The following is a 24,583-nucleotide window of genomic DNA, read 5'->3' on the forward strand; positions in this document are numbered from 1 at the left end:
GTTGGATGAATATATGAAATGCTTATGGTTTCAATGCCAAAAGCAAGGAATTCTTACCTCTTTGCATTGCATAGCTACGTCTTTCAATCCCATTGAGAATAAAATAACTATGTAAAGAAGGGCTACTTAAGGGAGGAAAATGGGGCAAGGGAAACAGATTGGCGGAGAGAATTCCTGCCATAGTAATCTGGGCAGAATTCCTGAAAACTAGGAAAAAGGATGTTTGCCTCCAGATGCTCATGATCCCATCTCATAGACAATGAACTCTGCTAGCCTTCAGATCCACAATAGAAATGGGGTCAAGGGAAGATCAAAGTTCCATTGTTGTGAGACCGATTGATTTTTTCCTCTTGCTGCTAATAACCATAGTTTAATATTAAAAGATTAATTTAATTTTCCCCCTCCCCCATTTTTCATTCAGAACATAGGAGAGGAGCTGAAACTCCATGTTAGCTTTCTTGCTTGCTTGCTTGCTTGCTTGCAGGAGTGTCCCATTTCTTCTATTTGAATCTTTCACCACATGTGATCGTGTATCTGATCCAAACGACCCAATTCATTGGGATTCAAGTAATCCCAATGAACTTCTAGTTGTGCCAGTGGTCAGGCTTACAATGGAGTTGCGGGTGTTAAATCTGCCAGAGGTCTCTGAACTCTCTGATACATTGATCTGGTTCAAACATTAAGCTAAGTTGCAATGCAATTTGCTTGATTTTTAGCTTGTATATCTTTTTAGTTTGTATAACACACACTGCACAAACCTGGGTTCATGCAACTCCCTGAGTCATTCTTTGCATTAAATCATGTTTTTGAATAAGTTACAGTTGTCTGTAACCTCACCTCGCACTAAGCTGGCATAAACCATAGTTTACAAATTATACTTATATTGGATTCAGACAACACATTTAGCCTATCTGCTCCCACAAAAATAATTCCTAATAACAATTTGTGACTTAGCTTGAATTGCAAACCTCACTGAATTCTTTCTTTTTAAGTCATTTGTAAGAAGTGGAATTGGTTGGACAGGAATGGGTTTGTGCAATATGTTTGGTAATTTTGGTTTAACCTGCTGCATGAACTCACTAATGTTTATGGTCTAGGGCAGGGCTGTCAAATTCACGGCCCGCGGGCCAGATGCATCAAGCGCTGGCCACACCCATGCCTGGTTTAGCGAAGGGGGAAAAATGTCACATCACCGTGATGACACAAGTTTGACACCCCTGGCCTAGGTATTGTGTGAATCTATCCAACTGTAGTTTAATAAAATCCTTAAACAAGCCATAGTCTAGTGTACTGTGTGAACTCATTCACAGAATCAACCTAGTATATTTGGTTATTCACCATTACTAAACTTAAGAAAGAGTCAGTTGGTTGTAGTGCTTAAGACTAGAAACTAGGTGAATGTGAATTCTAGTCCTGCCTTAAGCACAAAGCCAGCTGGGAGGCCTTGGGCTAGTCACTTCCTCTCAGCCATAGGATATAGACAAGGGCAAACCACTTCTGAAAAAGCTTGCCAGGAAAACTTCAGGCAGTCACCAGGAAAGCTTGCCAGGAAAATTTCAGGCAGTCACCAGGAGTTAATACTGACTCAAAGGCACAGAGAGAGAGAGAGAGAGAGAGAGAGAGAGAGAGAAATCAATAATTGAGTTTGTGTGACGTATTATACAGCAGCCATATTTAAGCCTAGAGTTTTTTTAAAAAAAATCTCAGACCATTCATTTATGGCTTAGTATGACATGTGAAAAAGGAAATCAATGAATAATTTACATTGATGTCATAAAGCAAAGTAACCATTAAATGAACTATGGGTTATCATATTTGCTAATACAACCCATATTTCTTGATACTTGGTAACGTTGAAGTGTGATTTGAGCTGGGAACCACTTGCCTTCTGAGAATTTCCATCTGGTTTTTAGGCAGTGAAGTTGAATAATTCCCATTTCCAGGGAAAGGAAAAAACAAACTCTAATATTTTCCAAGAGCAGGGCTGCCCCTTAACGGGAAATAGAGCTTCTGAGAAGGCTGAGTGGAAAAAGATGTTGGGGTGAATTAAAGTGTGAGAAGCCAGGGAGTCTGAAGGCCTGGTTGTACAGCAAAAGAAAAGTCAGTCCAAACATTTCTTCTCTACCTGATAATAAATACCAGAACTCCCACTTCACCAGTGAGAACTCCTCTGAAATTCTTTTCCACTCTGAAGTAATGTTTAAATCAAATCTTTCATCGAGTTGAGTAAGAACTGGGGGATTCCACCCCCCCTCCCAAAGGATATTATCTTAAAGCTTATCAGAATAGTTCTAGGTATTTTCTAATGCTTCAGGTCCTCTCCTGCCTAGTTACTGCCCCAGATTAGGTATCATTTCCATCTTATTAAGTAATTAATCATTTGTGGTGAGTTGTTGGAAGGAGAGGGCTGCTATTTTTAGCTGAGGCAACAAAATGTTGGCTGCTCTTGATGTTGGTGCTGAAATGTCAGTGTGTAACAGATGGGAACAGATTAAGGGCATGCCGCCGTTGCTGTCATCAAGCAAGGCAGGCCGTTTCACAGCAGGGTTGTGATTAGGATGTGTTGCAGAGTGTCCAGGAGGGACACAAGAAGTAGGGAGGGAAAGACACTTTCAGCAAGTAAAACCATCCTTCAAAGCAAGCAGATTTTTAAAAATACACCTTAAGATGAATACTGACCTCTTAACAAGTGAGAGGAACAAAGGCATACCTAGGTAAATAAGACCATAGAGGAAAACAGAAACATTTCCAGTTTGGTTGATTATTGAACAAACTGGGACTGATGTCACACCAGTGACTCACATCAAGGAACAAGGCAATCTTTTGTTTGCTCACATGATGTAAGTGAAGAAATGGGTGTGGGAGGGAGAATTCGCAAGCCCCTGGGTTATTATGGGATTTCATTAATCTCTAATAGCTGATTCCAGGAACTCCTGGGAACAAAATGGAAAACAGGAAACTTTGGGTATGTTGAAACTCTGCAGCTGAAAAAGAGGAAATGGGTTTTTTTTTTTTTTTGGTGGGGGGAACCTATATGGTTCCGGTGCCTTTGTTCATTAATATTCTCTGGCAAATTAGCAGATATGATACAACAGTTATGGGACAATCTGGTGAACTCTTGTGCTGAAATCAAACAGGTGGTTTAATATTCCATCTTTTAATCCATAAAACATGATCCATGCCACATGTTGAAAAACAAGAGTTTTTATCTTATCATCCCATCCTTGGTTGCCTGTTCCTCATCCCAGCAGGTGAGACAAGAGAGCTCTCATTCCAATTTGAACAGCATCTTTAGAGCCCTCATATCCAGGAAGACTCTATTTAACCTTTTACACCTCCCGTTTAAGCCATGTTTTACAAATCACAACAGCTGGATTCATACAACACCCTAAAGCAAATCAAAATTATGGCTTAATGTGATATATGAACCCACCCTTGGTCTGCAAATATCTTCTCGTTAAACCTGTAGGGTACTTCTGTTGACGTATGTTCAGCTTTGTGTACAGAACTATAACCAAAAATTCCTGCACCAAGCATCAAGTGCCAAGATTTGAAGTCTGTATGTATGGCTGAGATGTGATGATTGACTATGAATGCTAGCTGTGCAAATATGAAATGTACAGATGAAGTATATGGTTTAGTAAGGTAAGAATTAACATTATGCCCTTGGGCTTCCATTTGCTTCTCTTCTGCTAATGTATCAAAGCTGATGGGCTTACCTAGATAACCCAAGTTATATTCATATCAGAAAGTTATATTTTAATATAGTCCAGTTAATTTTAGTAGTAGAGTCAGGTGAGGGATTAAAAAAACTAACAGAGCTAAAGGGGAAGGGAATTAATATGGATAGCTTTAAATAGGAAAAGGCTGGTGTATGCAGATGACTGATAAGAAACTGAATGCGTCAATTTGTTTAATATTTATTTCTTGAATACATTATTTGTAGAATTTGCTGCCTATCCACCTTTATTATTGAACTACAAGTCCTGTGTATTTCTCAGGGTTATCTCTATAAAATTAATACTTCTTCATAGAACTAAAATCCATATCCCCTGTTCTTGTGCTAGGGTCAGCCAAGGGAATGCACAGGCATGTTGACTGATATATCAGTTTCACATCTGATTGTCAGAATTAGTTTGAACAGCTGATTTTCAGTAAGGAAGAAAAAAAGGATGTTAACAAACATACATACTTGTGGTAGTACTGATAAGGACACCTGGAGGAAATTCTATTACAAGAATGGAAACCTTTTGCTGGCAGGATTGCATCCATTCTTTCATTTTGTGTTCAGGAATTTTCCTAGAATGGGCCACATACAGGCATAGGCTTCCATGGACCTAGGTGATGTTACTTGTGAGAAAACATGCAAAACAAACATGAGAAAACATTGTTATGAGCAGGTAGATAAACCAAATCTATGTGAGAGGGGAAGTTTGCAAAATAGGAAAAAAAACATGTTTAATATGGGGCATACCATGCTTGCAACAGAAATATTACACAGAAGGCAATTTTGAAGATCACATGCTTCAAAACAATTCTTTTTTTGCATTTCTCAGCTCACTGTGCTATAGGTTTCATGTTGGCTCTAGATAAGTGGAAGCTTCCTTCTGACCAGCTGGAACGGAAACCAATAATAATTTTCACAGAGTGCTTAAGTTCTCACGGGCACATTCTTTTAAAATTAAGTGCTGCAGAGTGTTTGATCTTGAAAAATGTGAATAGCCTGTTTGATTAAAGGCAGTTGTGGGTAGGAGGTGTACCAATGTGTTCCTCCACTTCTGTTGGACTACAATTCCCGTAATCCATATCTAAGAGGTTGGTCATCTTGCTTAGAAATTACAAACGTTTTTGACCTCATTTGGAAGCCTCTGCAGATCTGGACATCTAATGGCTGCTTAGAACAAAAATACATCTTTCATACCATTGTCAAAGCTGTCACAAACAATTGGATTTCTTAGTAGTCATAATTTGAATTGCTTTTTTTGTCATTGCACCAAATTCATCCTCTGCCTTCATGGATGAAACTCTGTCATTCCCTAGGAAGACAAAAGTTAAAGACAATCTGACAACAGATTTCTATGTGCCAAACATGGGAAAGGAAGTCAACAGGGCAGAGCAGAATGGGACAACTCACTGCAGGACAACTCTCCATGGGGCAATTCAATTTAAATATTTAAAATAATTTTAAAAATATTTCAATTTTTGTCATTCTCATTTCATTTTTCCCCTCCTTTGGCATCCATTCTTTAATTATTCTATTCCATTATTTCTTCAATATTAGTGTAACTCTTGTTCTGCGGTGAGATGGCCGTGGTGAGTTGTCTCAGGCCCAGGGCAGAGATTGCATGTATGAAACCAGTAAGGTCTGCATACACAAAGTTTCTGCCTCCTTCAGCTGTAGTTTAATTCAACAAATGATGGTAGCTAAGTCACTGCTTTATGCAAAGTTCCAGCCCAATGAGATCTAACTAAATCTAAATCATCTAAATAAGGGCATTTTCCTTTTGCCTTGAAATCAATGCCGCTGATTTCAGATCAATTGACTTACTCAAATTTACAGTATCTCAATGATCAGCAGTCCATAAGTATCTCAACACTTATTTATTTCAAAAATCCTTCAAGAGGAGGTAAACCTATATGCATTACTTGGAAGTAAATCCCAATGAATTCACTTACAAAAAGCTTCTTTCTTGCTATTTTGAATAGATGTATTTCTGTTAGTGCTATTACGGAAAGCTTTCTTGGCATCACAATCAAATTTCCATTCCTATCCATAAAAGATGGAACCAGGCCGGACCCTATCCCTCTTTCCTGAGAAATTTTCATCATGCCATCTTAAAAAAAAGTAGGAGTTAATTTTAGCCTACTTAAATAAACATGTGGCCTCGCATTTTTGCTCGTAAATTCCTGGAAAAGAGTAACAGGCAGCAGAGTTCCAGTTCCCTTGCTTCTCTTTAGATGCCTTTTAGCATCTGCAATTCCTGAGACAAACTGTGATTGCTGCATTCTCATTTCCAGATTGGGAACAATCCTCTGTGGCAGAGATATAGCCCATGACTCACAAAGGCTGAGTCATTGCCGTGAAGCAGGACGCAACTGCTTCAGCTGTGATACAAAATGCAGAAAAGATGCTATTCATTCTCAGCTGAAGTCCATGAGCAGGACAAACCCATTGGGATGGATCCACATCCCCTTTCCTTTCTCTCTTCCTGTAGATTGGCAGAGTCCTATCAAGACATGGTGGCAATTTCAATCTTCTCTAGGCAAAAGACAACCTACAGTAGTGGACATATCTGGCATGCAGTACTCAGTAATTCATTTTTTCCCCTTCTGCTAGTCTTTTTTTTTTTTTTAATAAAGGCCCCTCTTTTTAATAAATTCTTCCATCTCCAGGAGAGTTTATTTTCTAAATGAGTTTGTCCTCAAAGGAACACTGTGACCAGGGTAAATTGTTTCAGGTTGAGGCTATTTTAGGCATTTAGCCATAGGCTATTTCAGGAGGTTATACAGACCAAACTGTACAACTAACACAATCATCTGTGCTGTACAATTGCCTCTTTATAGTGATTATCCTAGGCTTTTGAACTGCCAGGCTAAAAGAAGGAATACCTTGAAAGACTCAGCCCATACACTCTCCTAGCAAAAGCATTAGTTTGTCTTCCTCTAGTCTAGATAACAGGTATTGAATAGCTTGAGACCTTTTTGTTACAAATATGAATAAGAGGGACAGCAAAGCAAGTAAGAAGCAAATATTTAATTTGAAACTAGCAGAATATGCCATGCCATCTCCTGCAATGACACTTCTGACCCACCAAAGTGTGTTAATAGTTTAAAGTGGTATAAAGCTAATAAATGAATAGATTAAGAACAGCACAGATATAGTGATTTTGCAAGATACTAGATAAAAAGATTTGGAATGAACTGTGACTTATAATAAGCAGTTGTCTGTCTTATAAAACATTATTTGAATGATGCAGTAATATTGTAAGTACTATAGAAATCAGTGGCTCCTGCTTCTTGCCTGTTCCCTTGGTGATTTATGTATATAAAGCATTCCAGCCTGAAAGCTCTTACAGCTCCTACTTACAATTTAAAAAGTCTTGACGCAGAAGGAAAGGGTACAGGAAAGGAAAAGGAAAACTCATTCACAGAGGGTTTTTATGATTGTATCACATGCAGCAATAAATACTCAGGAAGTTCAAAGTCACTCTGTTCTTCTTGTCAGGATAGCTGATCTCACCCCCATCTCTGAATGCCAGCTAGTTAGAGCAAGAAGAGGGCGGGAGGAAGAAAGCAGCACTGAGTAATCTGTCAAGGATCAGGCTGCCTGTGAACTATCTGACACAGAGTTCTCTGAATAGAATTGAAGAGATCTATCTGGCAGTGCTGCGTACTTAAGCCCCATCTCTTCATTTTCCATCTGTCTCTCTTCCTGTAAAGATCTAATGATGGTGCTGGCAATGACAAGAGTAGAGAAATAAAATCTCATCTTCCAGATGGCAAAGAGGATATATGCTCTCTGTTATTGCCAAAAAAGCATGCTTGTTTTCTCCAGATATGCAAGTCAGAAAATTACAGCTGGAATGAGATGCTCCTTCCCCATCTTCTCCCTTCTTCTCCATTTTTGAAAAATATTTGAAATCCTATGAATGTACTTTCATAAACAAATGAAATGTGTCTACAGAAACAGTTGTAAACCACATAGGCCCCTAAACAGATCCAGATATTTAATGTTTTCATTTTTGTTTTTTTGACTTCTTGCATGTTTAATTGGCTGAACCATATAAAGCTTAGGTAGGAAAATCTGCCACATTGGGCTGTATTTGGATAGAAACATAATATAAATTATTGGTGAATTTTACAAGAATATTAATGTGGTAAGATGGTTCAAAAACCTTAAAGGCAGAATTTCCCCCCAGATTTAAGGTTACGTAGAACATATTCCATCTTTTTGGGAGATGCAATAAAGTAACTTGCAAAATTTTTTTAAAAAGGAAGTTCATACTTTTGTCAAAGCAGGGTTTACAGGAGAAAGTAAGGAAATTCACTTGAACCAAGTATTTGTGAAATTTGTAAAATCTTTCTGCATATAAAGGAATACTTGCTGATTCACACTGATTTTTGAGGAAGATGTGTGAATCAAGATATAACATGGCAGCCTCCATTCCAGGTTACATATCATTCTAGGCTTTGTTTAAAGAACATGATGTGAAACAAAAAGGAATTCTCACATGGCAGTGTATACAATCCTAACCCTTTAAGAACTTAATAAAACATTGAAAAAAGATCAAGCTACTTTCATGATGATAAAAGTATAATTTGCCTTTGCATATGGCCTCTTTGACCCAAAAGATGGGCTGCATAGCACAACATTGCTCTAAGAGCGGAAGGCTCTTCGTAGATGTGACAAAATAGGAGGACAGCAGTTTGAGGCCAAAATGGAGAATGGAAAAGGCAAGCTTTCAAGGAGAAACATAATTTGGTGCATCTTGCTGCAACAGGACTTGTCTTCTGAGAGAGGAAGTTGTGAATGTATGTCCTCCCACTTAATACCCTAGGGGGTGAAAGGCAAAACTTGCAGACCCCTGCAGGGATCCTTCAGATGCAGGCTTGGCCTTTGGGGCTCTTTGTTACATAAACACCCATAGTGCAGATATATTAATCAGCCTGCCAGGGAGGGGTGGAACCGAGTAGCAACCCTTGGAGGCCGCCTACTTCTCATTCTTGCTCCCATTTGAGGTTGCTATATTAAGAAACACATTATTTCCTGCTGTGATTTTATATTTTTACCCAGCTTCTAATTTGGGCTCTGAGGTAAGCAGTGACACATGGCCCTCCTTTCCCACCTCCTTTGTTTTCTTCTTTTAATTCTCTCTTTTGCTCTCCCCCCCTTCCCCTGTTACCCATTTTTCTGCTTTTTTACTGGAAAAACTGTTGTCTGTCTCAGAGGGAAGCATCTGACAGTTTCTTTCCCCAGGCCAGGGCTTCTCACAAAAATCTGTGCTTGGTTGTTGTTTTTCTTTTTAAATTGCAAATAGCTTGAAAAACCTGCAAGGATCTGTATATTTTACTAGTCCCTTCTGTTTTTTCAAATGAAGAGACAAGGCTGTTATTCATTATAATTATTAGATGCATGTCTTGCCTTTTGTTCAAGGTGGTTCACATAGTTCTCACTCCTCCCATTGCTCCCCACAACATCCCTGTGAAATAGGACAATTCTACAACATCCCTGAATGAAGAATTGGCCCAAAATCATCCAGTGAGCTATCATGGGAGATTGAACCCAGAACTCCCTAGAGCCAGTCTACAACATTACAATGGCTGTCCCATTCATGTGACATACTAAACCCTGGTTCATTCAATCATAGTTTAAATCATTATTGGTTGTGTTACACTATTAAATCATTATTGGTTGTGTTACACTATTGTGTTACACTCCAGCTACACTATTACTTTCTATGATCCCAGTCATGTTTTGTTTATCATTTGTATGAAGGCTACATTTAATTATTTGTGAATCACTCTGCTAAGATATGATGTTCTCTTTGACTTTGGTGCAGTATCTTACATCAATGTTTCTCAACCTAAGCAACTTTGAAAGGTGTGGACTTTAATTCCCAGAATTCTTCACCCAACTTGGGAAACCACCAGGAGTCGGAGTTCCCACCTCTTGAAGTTGCTGTGATTGAGAAACACTATATTATGTGAATGCAGCCATCATGGTTTGTAAATTAGGGTTTATGGCATTGTGTTTTCTTTGAATTTATACAGCTGGGGTAGTTCACCAACAAGGGTAAGTAGACAATTGCTTACCAAAAGCAAACCAAGCTTAAGAGTTGTCAGGAACTGCCTGGAAGTCAGTCCCCATAACTGAACCTTGATCATCAATTGTATAGCAAGGGATTACGCCAACTATGTCTAGGGGAAAATAAGTATTTATTTATTTATTTATTTGATTTGCCAATTGTTTACAAGATAATAAGTATAAATGTATACATAGTTGTGAATACATGAAATGGGTACATATAAGAAAAATAAAAGAATAAGAGAAACAATAGGACAGGGACGGTAGGCACGTTGGTGCGCTTTATGCACGCCCCTACAGGCCTCTTAGGAAAGGGGTGAGGTCAATAGTAGACAGTCTAAGGTTAAAGTTTTTGGGGTTTGGGGAAGAAACTACAGAGTCGGGTAGAGTATTCCAGACATTGACCACTCTATTGCTGAAGTCGTATTTCCTGCAATCAAGTTTGGTGCGGTTTACTTTGAGTTTGTATCTATTGTGTGCTCTTGTGTTGTTATGGTTGAAGCTGAAGTATTCATTGACAGGTAGGACATTGCAATGTATGATTTTATATACCATGCTTAAGTCAGACCGAAGACGGCGTAATTCAAGGTTTTCTAGTTCTAGAATTTCAAGTCTGGTGGCATAAGGTATTCTACAACGAGTAGAGGAGTGGAGAACTCTTCTTGTGAAATATTTCTGGACTTTCTCAATTGTGCTAATATCAGATACGTAATGTGGGTTCCAGACTGATGAACTGTATTCGAGTATTGGTCTAGCAAATGTTTTGTATGCTCTGGTTAGTAGTGTGATATTACCAGAGAAAAAGCTACGTAGGATTAGGTTAACAACTCTTAATGCCTTTTTGGCTATGTAGTTGCAGTGGGCTCTAGCACTTAGATCATTAGAGGTGAGTATTCCAAGGTCCTTTACAGAGCTTGGGTCATCAACAAGATCTTGACTATTCAGCTTGTATTTTATTTTCTGATTTTTTTTGCCAATATGTAAGACAGAGCATTTATTTGTTGAGATTTGAAGTTGCCATTTGTTTGACCATTCTGATACATAGTCAAGATCTTTTTGTAGGGTAGCAGTATTGTCTGTGGTATTGAACAGCTTTACATCATCAGCGAAGAGAACGCAATTGCTCTTAATATGATCACAGAGGTCGTTTATGTAGAGTATGAAGAGAGTTGGTCCTAGAACACTGCCTTGGGGGACACCACTATTGACAGGTACTGGATTTGATAGTCCCAGAAATTCTAGATAATATTGATTAAACACCTTGTCACAATTAAGTTCATTAATGCATTACCAAAAGAAGCCTGATTTTGAGAACAAAGCCAAAAGGAAATTTAACATAATTATTGAGCTATCAATCAGTGATAGTCAATTGTCACTCCCACACTTTCTACAGTATGTAACAAAATGAAAATAAAAGGGAAATGGTGGAGAATTTCATGCAAAAAATTAAAACCAAAAAGGGAAGAAATGATCTTTTGCATTAGATCCCGGCTGTCAAACTCCTGGCCCACTGGGCAGATGCATCACATGCTGGCCACGCCCATGCCCTGTTTAGCAAAGGGGGGGGGGAAGTCACCATACGTCACGTGATGCCGCCATGACATGAGTTTGACACCCCTGCATTAGATTAAGAAGGCAGGGCTAAACCGTTTTCTGTGTCATGCTAAGAAAATGGCCTGGATGCCTCCATGAAATTTCAAAGAGCCAGACTCAAATGAAAACAATTTAACTTTTTTCTTGTCCAAAGTGAACAGAATTTTGAGAGCCATAAATGTTGGGCCTCACCTGTTTTTTTGGGATGTCAAATCCTACCAGCCTCAGTTGGTGGAAGATAATCAATGATCAAACATAAAGTCAGCGTTGGACTATGACTGGTGGTCTTAAAGTTTCCCAGGGCAGTTGGGATATATCTTTCAAAAATAATATATTGATGATATGGTGAAATAATCAACAGACAAACAATACTTCTATTTCCAGCATTATGCATGTTTGTACAATGAATCCAAACTGGAGCTGTTTGTTTATTGCGGAAGCCTCTCAAGAAAGCCCCTTGCATTGCTAAGAAGAACTTACAAACAAAGCAGAAGAAAGGGGAAATGGAAAAAAAGATTTGAGTTGGGAGGGTGTTCTTGGTGCTCTTTGAACAGTTTGGTTGTTTTCTTGCAGATATTTCATTCCCCAAACAAGGTAACATAATCAGTGTAAGAAAGATTTGGCTACCCAAGAACCAGAAAAGATCCTTTAGAAACTTGGAGAACCGAGAACGGCAGATCTTATATAAATTCTTCCTCCCTAATTGGTGGGACAATTTTTCCACCCCTCATTTATACTGATATTTGTAAAAGCCCCTTTTCGGTTTTTACTTGTCAGGGTTTGCAATGACATCCCTGCAGATAGTATTAAGAGGTCATAGCAGCCAGTCATTCACAGCTGCCAGGCATTAATGATTGCTAGTTGCAAAAGTGAATTGTGGCAGTCAGCATAGTTGCCTGATTGCAGAAGTGGTAAGATCAACTTTTAACAAGGCTGATTTTTGGTGTCTGCAAAAGACAATTTTGGAATGTGAAAGGCAGTTTGGCCACATTGGAAAAGTGCCACTAGGGAAGAACACTTCTAGACTGGGGTCAATAACTGGAATGATTCAGTGAAAACAAAGGACATGCTGTATATATTTGGCTGGTTGCCTGTGAAATATTTTGTCACCATTTCATTTCTTCTTGCACAAACACCCAAGTCCTGATGTTTTCCAAGGACTGAGCAACTTTGTGGTATTTCATCTCTGCTGCCCTGAATTTGGTCAGAGATAAAATACAGGAGGGAGAGGGGAGACTAGAAAATAAATAAAACAAAATGACTTGTTTGGAAGGGTGGAGAACAACCAGAGGAATAACAGAGCATATTTTCCTGTTTTGGTTCTGATTTTTTACAAAGCCCCAGTCTGGGATGGTTATCATTAAATGCTTAGGTTATAGTCCTATGTGTACACTTACTAGGGAGCAAGTCTCTGCTGAATGCATAGAACATGTTTGAGAAGGAGAAGAAGCTGGGATAGGCTTCCAAGTGACTTTTGAAGTGCAGCAAAATGTAATTCAACCTCTACCAACCTGACCGTTTATCTATCTACTAGATATTCAGAGTCTTTTCAGATTTCTTCCAAATCCATCAAATATTTGAACTTGGATACCTTTTTGTCCTCAAAAGTTAGGTTTCTTCTTTATGCTCAACTCTTATCATGATATTTAGGATGTTGAATCATGTCCATACAGTTTCAGAATTGGTGGCAAAGAAATTATGTTGAATCTTTTGCAAAAAACTTTCCTGTCTTTTAGTTTATACAGTTTTTATCTTTTATGATTGTAAGCCACCCAGAGTTACCTTGAGGTAAGATGGGCAGCCAATAAATGTTACAAACCAACCAATAATAGTGTCAACAGAATGTTTTTTGCAGAGAAGGACTGTTTAGAGAAAGAAGGCATTTATATCAAGTCCCTTTGTTGGAAGATTCCAGTGACTTTCAAATAATCTATGGGAAGAATTTTTATGACAAACACTATCTTTTAGCCTTGGCATTATTTGTCCTTAAAACTAGCCTGGGTATTTCCAGTGAGTGCTATTTTTGAAGCAGCCAGATTTTATATAAATCATGTGATTGAGGCAGGGAAAACTGTATTTCTGAAGCAAGGGAAATAAAACCTAGTTTTCAACTTCATCTCTTACCATCAATATGGATAATTACATATAATTCTAGGAGTTCATAATATCTGGAAGTACGAGTAACCCCTTTCCTGGGTGAAGGTTATACATGTGAAAACTGGTCTCTCTCAGGACTGTACAGGAGTTTTACTAAAATGTGTTGGTAACTGCCTTTTTATTGCTTTGGTAAATGTTGGAAATTGCAGAGTTTCTTGAAAGGAATTTTAAAAGTAAGCATGTGAGTATTTGAACTGGGTGAGATGGAACTGGCAGGTTCCTAAATTTGAGGAAAACCAAGGAGTTCAGCCTCAGATATTCTCTTGCCAGGGTGAACATGGCATTATTTTAAACCAGTATCTTTAAGCCACATTAATTTAAAGTTGAATTTCCCCTGTTCTTCTACAATAGCGTTTCATATTATACACTGCTCAAAAAAATAAAGGGAACACAAAAATAAGACATCCTAGATCGGAATGAATGAAATATTCTTATTAAATACTTTGTTTATTACATAGTTGAATGTGCTGACAACAAAATCCCACAAAAATTATCAATGGAAATCACACTTAGCAACCCATGGATTTGGAGTTACACTCAAAATTAAAGTGGAAAAAAACACTACAGGCTGATCCAACTTTGATGTAATGTCCTTAAAACAAGTCAAAATGAGGCTCAGTAGTGTGTGTGGCCTCCACATGCCTGTATGACCTCCCTGCAACACCTGGGCATGCTCCTGATGAGGTGGCGGATGGTCTCCTGAGGGATCTCCTCCCACACCTGGACTAAAGCACCCCCCAACTCCTGGACAGTCTGTGGTGCAACGTGGCATTGGTGGATGGAGCGAGACATGATGTCCCAAATGTGCTCAATTGGATTCAGGTCTGGGGAATGGGCGGGCCAGTCCATAGCATCAATGCCTTCGTCTTGCAGGAACTGCTGACACACACCAGCCACATGAGGTCTAGCATTGTCGTGCATTAGGAGGAACCCAGGGCCAACTGCACCAACATATGGTCTCACAAGGGGTGTGAGGATCTCATCTCGGTACCTAATGGCAGTCAGGCTACCTCTGGCGAGCACATGGAGGGCTGTGTGGCCCCCTAAAGAAATGCCACCCCACACCATTACTGACCCACTGCCAAACCGGTCATGCTGGAGGATGTTGCAGGCAGCAGAACATTCTCCATGGCATCTCCAGACCCTGTCACGCCTGTTACATGTGCTCAGTGTGAACCTGCATTCATCTGTGAAGATCACAGGGCACCAGTGGCGAATTTGCCAATCTTGGTATTCTCTGGCAAATGCCAAACGTCCTGCACGATGTTGGGCTGTAAGCACAACGCCTACCTGTGGATGACGGGCCCTCATACCTCCCTCATGGAGTCTGTTTCTGACCATTTGAGCAGACACATGCACATTTGTGGCCCGCTAGAGGTCATTTTGCAGGTCTCTGGCAGTGCTCCTCCTGTCCCTCCTTGCACAAAGGCGGAGGTCCTGATGCTGGGTTGTTGCCATGCTCTGGACACTACGCTGACAGACACAGCAAACCTTCTTGCCACAGCTCACATTGATGTGCCATCCTGGATGAGCTGCACTACCTGAGCCACTTGTGTGGGTTGTAGACTCCATCTCATGCTACCACTAGAGTGAAAGCACCGCCAGCATTCAAAAGTGACCAAACCATCAGCCAGAAAGCATAGGAACTGAGAAGTGGTCTGTGGTCACCACCTGTAGAACCACTCCTTTATTGGGGATGTCTTGCTAACTGCCTATGCTTTCCTCCTGTTGTCTATTCCATTTGCACAACAGCACGTGAAATTGATTGTCAATCAGTGTTGCTACCTAAGTGGACAGTTTGATTTCACAGAAGTGTGATTGACTTGGAGTTACATTATGTTGTTTAAGTATTCCTTTTATTTTTTGAGCAGCATATATTGACAGGGTTAGAAAACATTGTTCTGCAGGAATATAATTGATACTGATCATACTTCGTGATAGAAGAAAAACAATTTCTGCTCAAATGGTTTGGGTTGGGTGTGGTACAGTGGTGGGATTCATTTTTTTTCCCTATCGGTTCTGTGGGCATGGAGTGATGGATGTGGCAGGGGACGGATACTGTAAAATCTCCAGTCAGGGATGGTATTTGCTGGTTCTCTGAACTACTCAAAATTTCCGCTAGCGGTTCTCCAGAACTGGTCAGAACCTGCTGAATACCACCTCTGGTGTGGTAGTACACAGGTCAGTCTTCTTTCTGTATGTGTCCTCAGTTTTAAAGTCCTAATCTAGTAAGGTAGAGTAGTACGGCTCTTGAAATTGTCCATCCACAGTATCTAGTAAGTAAACTGGACAGGACAACTTACTATATGTTTAAATTATAGTCTCTATCTAGAAGAAAAAATAGAGTGAGTTTCTATACCATGCTAAAGCAAAAATGTTTGTTGAATAAATCACACATGATGTTAAGCCATACAGTACCATTTCAAACCTCAAGGGCCAGACTTGCACATTGTGGTGTTTCAATAGCAAATATTTCATACAATGTGTGAAAAAGCCAAGGTCACAATCAGGGCTGGGATTCAAAAATCCCAGCAACCAGTTCACTGCCCGGTTGCTGGGTGGGCAGGGCCATGGTGGGCGGGGCCTACCAGAACTTCCTGTTTCCAGCTTCCGGTGGGCCTTCAGAGGCCAGAGAGGCCATTTTCGCCCTCCCAAGGGTCCAGAGGCCTCCTCCAGGCATCTGGAAGGGTGAAAAAAGCCTCTCCTGGCCTCTGGAGGCCCACCGGAAGCTGGAAACAAGCCTGTTTCTGGACTTCCAGAAGGCCCATTTTTCCCCCACCCAGAGCCTCCGCGAAAATGGGTCATTGTTCATTTGTTTTTTGGTTTCAGTGCAACTTGGAGGCCCACTAGTAAATTGGTTACTTGCTTAAATATTATAGTGTAGCGTAGCTCAGTGATTTGAGTGTAGATATGTTCAGATGTTTTTTTTTTCCTTAGTTGAGGTTTCTCATTCTCATCTTTTTGATCATCCCAGCCCTCTTCAGCCTCTATATGGGTTTCAAATGCTAAAGAAGAAGCTTCATTTTAAATAACCGAGGGCTAGCCAAGATGGGTCCAAACTGCAAGTTTTTGTTTATTTCCCAAAGAGATTAATCTGATTTTGGCAATGCATTTCAGCAATTTAGCAAACTCCATTTCCAAATTCACTTGCACATACAATGAAACTCTTTCCTTAAAAGAATGTACTGTATACATTATTATCCATGTCACAGGAGCTTTGCCAAAAGCTTCTATCCAATGCAACATCGGAAGCAGAAAAGAAGGGAGGTGGTAGATACGGTAACAAAGTTCTGGAGATCATTAGAAGAAGCACAATGCCAAGATACATGAAGTTCTTATTTATCTCTACTCAGCTTTGGTGAGGCAACACCTCAGCATGATTCTGAGTGCCCCATTCCTGGAAAGAATAAAGAGCGCAAAAAAAAAAAAATGAAACAGGAGTGGGCATGCATTGTGAGTTTAGGCTGATGAACTTGAGATGTTTACTCTGAAGAAAAAACTGAGGGGAGCCATTATAACTGCGGTCAGATGCATAAAGGGAAGATGATCGTGAACTATTTTCCATGGTCACAGAAACCAGGACTAAAAATAAGAGATATAAGTTGCAAGTAACTAGCTTTCACTTTGTGAAGAAAAACTGTCAGTTGGATAGCACTAGACTGGGAAAGTCCAGTTTCTTTGCCTCTGAAATACCAGAAATTAGATTCTCTGAAATCTTGGATTCAGTCTCCACAACCCTACTAAAAAAAGTAGTAACAATACTTTATGTATTGGAAATTATTACATTCAGTCATTTGTGTATTTAGCAAATATATCTTAGCCAATTTTGAGCGCCTCAGTGGAAAGTAAACAGAGAAATCTTATCCGTTGAATTTAATATTCTGAATTCTGAATAAACTGAAAAAAAAAACGTTTGGGGTTTTGGGGGACTCTGTTTTGTTTTGGCCTCTGGTAGGAACACACAGGGATGTTCACCGGAGGGCAGGGACAGGTCAAAAAAGTCAAAATGGTGGCCATGACCACACAATTGTCATTCTTTTTTATGTTTGTTGCATACGTGATGCATGTAAAATGGGTGGGGTTTCCATGATGTAGTCACAACTTCCTTATGGATACCCTCTTCAAAGCCAAGTATATCCCCTTGTCTTGCTTCAGTAGGAGAATTTCATCATTATAATGTGTATTTTATTCATTTCACTCCTCACTCTGTACAATGAGGGAAATACGGCAATGGTTCCTGCCTTGAAGTGCCTCTTTCATCCTTTTCCCTGATTTGATCAAATGCTATCCATACCACCCACAGGAAGAGATGAAATGGTGATTCATATTTCCCTCTCCTCCCCCCACCCCCCAAAAAACACGTTTTTACACAGAGGGGAGATGTAGTACAATCCCATTCTCTAGACTAGCAAAGCTTGAAGCTGCCCTGTACAGCAGACAACAGGGCCGGAGCTGCCGTGTTACAATTTTTTTTTCATGATCAATCTCTCTGTACTTCAAAGGTTTCTCTTGTGCTTGCAGAGATTACTCTTGAAATGAGGTAACCTTTGACAGCAAATTGAATTGACAGTTTCCCATATTAGCAGCCTTTACAAGCAGAAGAGCATAGCAGGGCATCTTCAGGTTGGCTGATTTGGAGATCCACATTGTCAGATCATGCTCCTGCTAACAAAGTTTTCTCATCTCGTCTCACTCCCCTTTTAGCAAAAACAGGTGTGTCAACGTTGCATCTTTCCTTTCTCTCAGTTCAGAGGTAAACCATGTTATCTGAAAGCTGACCTGTCCCTTTGGTCCACAGGATCAGACCTGGGTGTTTCTTTTTACATTAAAGATCTATCAATTTTCCGAGATCAGTGCTATCAAAGACAGTTGTGCTGGAGGTCTGGGCTTTCTTAAACAAAAATCAACTCAGCCTGACTCAGAAGTACAATCTGAGTCTTGCTTTAATCTGAAAGTGGTGCTGTTTGGGCAGAAGGAGTGGGTAGAACTCCAGGGCACTGTTCAGCAGAGGGAACAAGCAGGAGGTTCTTAAACAAGGCTTAAAGAACAAAATAGAAACAAGGAGAGCTGAAAGGATGTGATTACAGAGAACCTAGTAACATTCTATTGGGCAAAAACCCACAAAAACCTTGAAGCAGCTTTTTATTTTTTAACCTTTGGATTTTTTTTAACTTTGAGAAATATGCATAAAAATTATAATAAAAATAAAAATAAACAAAACTATTACATAAAATGAAGATGCGTGTGTGTGAGAGAGACAGAAAACACATCATTAAGTCCAGAATCTAAAATTATCTAGTTGCACCGCTGACTCCCAAAAAAGCTTACATGTGAATACAGCTCTAAAATATTATTCCCTGTTTCTCCAGTTTCCATTCCTTAACAGGAAGATGAGAAACAATAAAAGATCAATTTAAGTCCCATATCTGCTATGGACTAATTATATGGCTTTATGGATATAATACTGAGTTTACCAGCTCACACCAAACCAAAACTTGTATATAACTGGTACATTGCCTATGCCAATATATGCTGGATATTTTATACACATAAATGCTTGGTCATAAATCATGCCGTAGAGTGTTGCAATATACAACTGTTATAATAAATGGATGCTAAAAGTTGCAGTGGTCAACCTTGTGGAATGCTGGCTGGGAGGGGCGCTGGCTGGAGAAACGAAAGTTATGGGAGAAGGAGAAACGAAAGTTATGTGGGAGAAGAAAGTAACTGGGCAGGGCTAAGAGCAGAGGTGATAAGACCCCAGCAATGGTATAGTTTTTGTATTAGCATAATTATGTAGTTTACCTTATAAGGAAAAATTCCCTGTTCCTGCTATGACGCTTGCAAGCAACCTAATAAAAGGAGGTACCTGCCTTTTGTTCAGGGCCTTTTCATCCCGAGTAAACATTGTGTCCGTGTGTTTATTCATTTACCATGAGAGGCCCAGGGCTCTGAACTCAGACCCTGCCCGTTGCCAGGGTGTGGGCAGCAAAAACCACAGTAGAGCCCACAATGGATGCCTGTATAGACAGTAGGGTAAGCAAGACCCAACCAAACCATGTTATGATTAAATGAAACGTGAATATTTGTCAGCTTATCTTTCCCTTTGTATAATCCTGTGAGAGATATAAATATAAAACAACTAGAAATCATTTCAGAAAGAGCCAGTTAATCAGCCATGGTTTATAACCTAATATGTTGTGTTAACACAGCCAGTTCTGCTTAATTTAATGTGATATGTGAAGTTGGTTAAGAGTAGAACAAGCATTTATTGTAAGAATTAATTCCTGATTGCCAGGCTTGGCAAACCACTTTTATTGGGACCAGGGATAGCTTTTGCCAGTTAGAACTGTGTTCATTGTTTTCTGGCACAAGGCACAATGACAATCACAATGTCATGCGTTCCATATAAAAATGATTTATATAATTTAGGCAATAATGTTATGATATATGTGACATTATGACATGTGTAATGTCACCAGCCCTGTGCAGAAGCCCATGGCTTCCATCACAGGACATTGAGCCAAAGACCAGACAATCACATCTCAGGCTTATGTTGTGCAAGTCAACCCAGGCAGTTCCTTATTTATATTAATGTATTATATTTGTCTATTTCTTCCCTCTGTCAGAAATATTAAAATGGTTTACAGTCAACAGTAGAATTCCAAATGCAAACAAAAGTTTCAGTTTTAAAAGTGAAAAACAAGAAAGAATACAGATATATACATAGATATACACATTCATGCTATAAACATGCAGACAAGAAGTGGGTGATGAGTTATGTCAAAAGCAGAGGTGGTATTCAGCAGGTTCTGACCAGTTCTGGAGAACCAGTAGTGGAAATTTTGAGTAGTGTGGAATACCACCTCTGACTGGCCCCACCCCACCTATTTTCTGCCGCCCGAGTCCCAGCTGATCGGCTGGGTCTTCTTTTGTTGCCCTTCACAGGAGAATGGAGCTGGAAATCAGGTTAGTGGGGTGGGGAGAGAATGGGGATTTTACAGTATCCTTCCCCTGTCACGCCTACCAAGCCATGCCCACTAAGTCACATCATGCCCACCAAGCCACGCCCACAAAATCTGTAGTAACAGATTTTGAATCCCACCACTGGTCAAAGGGGGCTTGAAAAGTGTTAAGAAGGGCTCCTTACAAAGTCAATGGGAAGAGCATCCTGAATGCCCCTCCCTCTTCAATTTCATTCAGGATAAAACCTTTCAAGCCCCTTTTGACCAGTGGTGGGATTCAAAATTTGTTACTACTGGTTTTGTGGGCATGGCTTGGTGGGCGTGGCAGGGGAAGAATACTGCAAAATCTCCGTTCCCACCCCACTCAAGGGGAAAGATACTGTGGTGACTTGCATATTCTGTGGCTCTTGGCATAGGCAGGAGAAACTGCATTGATGATTAACACTGGTCCCAAGTTGCTTAAGGCAATACATATTTCTCTAACAAAGCCTTTGATCTGGCTGGCTTGCTGATTGGCAGTCAGCACAGCTTTTTTTTTTTTTTTTAGCAATACTACCGTCTGCACCAAACACAAGAGGAGGACATTATACAAGTAGTCCTTGACTTATGACCACAATTGCAACTATAATTTCCATTACTAAGCATGGCGGTTGTTAAGCAAATCGTGCCCAGTTTTATGACTTTTTTGGCCATGGTTATTAAGCAAATCACTGCAGTTGTTAAATGAATCATGTGGCCATTCAGTGAATCCAGTTTATCCCATTGGCTTTGTTGGAAGCCTGTTGGGAAGGTTGCAAATGGCAATCACATGATCCCTGCAACCATCATGTCAGTTGCCAAGATTTTGCTCGTGTGAGTCAGGGGCTGCTGCTACGATTTTAAATACAAGTTCTGATTATAGGTCACTTTTTTCAGTGCCACTGTAACTTTGAATGGTTGCTAAATGTTTGGTTTAAATCAAGACCTACCTGTAATAGCAATGCTTTCACCATCATAGCCAGAGGTGGTGTTCAGCAGGTTCTGACCAGTTCTGGAGAACGGTAGCAGAAATTTTGAGTAGTTCAGAGAACCGGCGAATCCCACCTCTAACTGGAGATTTTATAGTATCCTTCCCCTGCCACGCCCACCAAGTCACGCCCATAGAACTGGTAGTAAAAAAAATTGAATCCCACCACTGATCATAGTTATGACAGCCATGACAGCCTTGTTCAGGAAAATTGCAGTTGATAGATCACAAAAGCTGGTGCTAGACACCCCTAGCCACAGAAGTTATTGGAGCTTCATACAGCAAAGATGACCCCAGGGACACTTTCAAATTCTGTTCTTTCTGAAGGCATGCAGTTGCACAGGTAGTCCTCGATTTACAGCAGGTCACTTAGTGACCGTTCAAAGTTACAACGGCACTGAAAAAAGTGACTTATGACCACTTTTCATAGTTATGACCCTTGCAGCATCTCCATGACCATGTGATCAAAATTCAGATGCTTGCCAACTGGGTTCGTATTTATGACCTTTGTTGTGTCCCAAGGTCATGTGATTTCCCCCTTTTGAGATCTTCTGATGAGCAAAGTCAATGGGGAAGCCAGATTCACTTAACAACAAGGTTACTAACTTGTCAGCTGCAGTGATTCACTTAACAACTGACAAGAAAAGTTGTGAAATGGGGCAAAACTCACTTAACGAAGTCAAGGACTACCTGTATTCAGAAAGGACAGAGTCCCCCCAATTCTCATAGTCAAAAGCATCTCACTAACTCACCCTCAAGGTCTTGTCCTGTTGGGATTCAGTCTCCATGTACTGGCCCTTACCAACTTGTTTATATGAGCGAACCCAGAGAACAGGACTAATTCCAGCTAGGATTAAGTTCAGCAACATATAATTGTTCAAAGATGGCTATATTAAAGTAAGTGTGATTGTGTGTGTGTATGTGTGTGTAATATAGGCAACTCTTCTCCCTTTTGCAAGCTTCATGAGGAAAACATACGCAGCTGCACTTTGGGGTATTTCTCACTCTCCACATCCTTTGTTTGTAACAAGCTTAATTGCCATGCACTGTTATGCAATATTTAACACTGATTGAGGTTTGACCCAACTGAGGCACTTCAGTAAATTATCTAGGGTAGCTTCTAGCTCTGGGATAGTGATGATCCATATATCATAATAAATAGATTTGATATATCCCAGGTACGGGTAGTACCGTATTTTATTTTCACCCGAAGCTAATCTAGCTACTAACAGCATTTATGTACCATTGCTGCCCTCTTGTGACACTTCCTTTGGCTTCTGTACTTTCAGGGTATTGGTGACTTTCAGGGTATTGTGCTGCCTTCTGCTGTTCAGCATTACTCATTACAGAAAGCAGAAAACAATATTCAGCCCTAATATTCAGATAGTCTTTGCTCATCTTTTAAAAATGTGGGTGCTTAATCCATAGAATTACTTGGCAGGAGAGGGTTCCAACATAAAAGGAATCAGAGTTTTCTTCCTCCAGCTAACTCTTAAGTTCTATTTGTAGGAAGAGATGTTCCAGTGCTGATCTGAAGAATCAGCATCTGAACAGTTTGAGCAGATGATCAGTATGGCTGAATCCTTTCAAAATGCACAACCCAAGATCCTCAGGGCCTTATCCAGCCCCCGCCAAATCTTAGAGTAGGGCTTTCAGGGTGCCTTCAAATGTTTTTGCCAAAGACTAAATGTTACAGCCTGTTCCTGAATGTGTTGGTTGAGGAAGGAATGTAATAATTAGGGACTTCTTAAAACGAGTCTTATCATAGCTAAAGCCAATTGCTACCACAAAGAACAGCATGCCGTGATGTGAACTAGTCAGGAAAAACAAACCAGTTCAAATATTTTCTTTTTCCACACCCCTCCCTTGGCAACTGCTCCAGATGGAAAAGATGAGAGCTGGTTTGCTCTTATGATCTCCCCACCAATTTAATTTATATTTTTCATTGCATGCTGGCTTTGACCCCTGTGGGAACCCCCCCCCCCCTTTTTTTTTTTTCCATGTGCAGACTATAAGAAACTGTTGCCACATGTCATGTTGATCACTGCCAGGGACTGGAGGAGGTGGAAAGGTGGTGACATAGGCTTTACAAAGCAGATGGTAGAAAGTAGAAACCAACAGCCTGCTGGCTGCCTGGTTTATTTGCTTGAGTAGGTAGGAAGCAGGAGGGGACTGGAGAAGGCACAGATGGGGGCAGGCAGCCTGTAGAGTCAATGAGCATCCTTGGAACGAATTGGGCAGATGGCAGAGCTTTGATCATGACCTTTGGCAAACTAAGTAAGGATAGTGGAGGTAGCAATCCAATCAATTTGAAGGATACCAGACTGGAGAAAATTTGTCTCAGTCATTCTTGTGCCCAGTCAGCCTATGGCTAGTCAGGATGTGCAAGATTTACCCAAAGGATTAGTCAATCAAACCTTGTCTCACTTTGTAGTTGGTGAAGAGGTGTTAAGCACTTTCTGTTAAGCCAGAAAGAGTATCGATTCTGTAAATTCAAGCCAACACCATTGTTTGAATTTCAGGGCATCTGGAGTCTGAATTCAACTCAAGCCCATAAATGACATTCCAGGGATCTGAAGGTTCCCAGGCAAGTGATGTTGCTAAGATGAGAAGAACCCATCAGATTCCTCACTTGAGCAACACATTAATGTGTCCTTTTTCTGTCTGATACTCCCCAACCCTGCTGGTCTATGACTCCTGTTGTCACCAGATATGATAGAGAAGGAGAAAGAGAAGCAGAAGGACCAAGAATGCCAGGAAGTCAGTGGAGACATTAGCCATCAGTCCCAGGGATTGTGTCAGCTGGGCATCTTTTCACTTTGAGTTCCTGCTGTTTCTTATGCTCCTTCCAAAGACCATTTTCAATGCAGAGCCTTCTGTTCATGGAAAAAGCAAAGAAGGGTCAGACCTACCGTGTTTCTCCAACAATACGGACTCCCCCAATAGGAAGTCCCAGCATGTTTTATAGGCATAAAATGAAATTAAGCCCCTCCCCCCCAAATTAAGGCCTATATTAAACATGCGAAATGGGGGGAAATGGCGGGGGGCTTGCTGTTA

The 24,583-nt window shown here is 40.3% G+C and overlaps 1 protein-coding gene across 1 annotated transcript in view; it reads left to right on the top strand.

The window, feature by feature from the left end:
• The first annotated feature begins 2,892 nt into the window (after positions 1-2,892).
• The window catches only part of LOC113421276 (uncharacterized), a 124,076-nt gene continuing 102,385 nt past the window's right edge, over positions 2,893-24,583 (top strand). Inside the window, exon 1 of the mRNA XM_087965391.1 lies at positions 2,893-2,965. Within this exon, the coding sequence (XP_087821517.1) occupies positions 2,945-2,965 (21 nt within the window). The 5' untranslated portion in view covers positions 2,893-2,944. The remainder of the gene's footprint in view (positions 2,966-24,583) is intronic.

This window comes from Notechis scutatus, chromosome 1 (genome assembly GCF_049901735.1).
Source record: "Notechis scutatus isolate UNSWTSFEM ecotype Mainland chromosome 1, rNotScu1.2, whole genome shotgun sequence".
Taxonomy (NCBI): Eukaryota; Metazoa; Chordata; class Lepidosauria; order Squamata; family Elapidae; genus Notechis; species Notechis scutatus.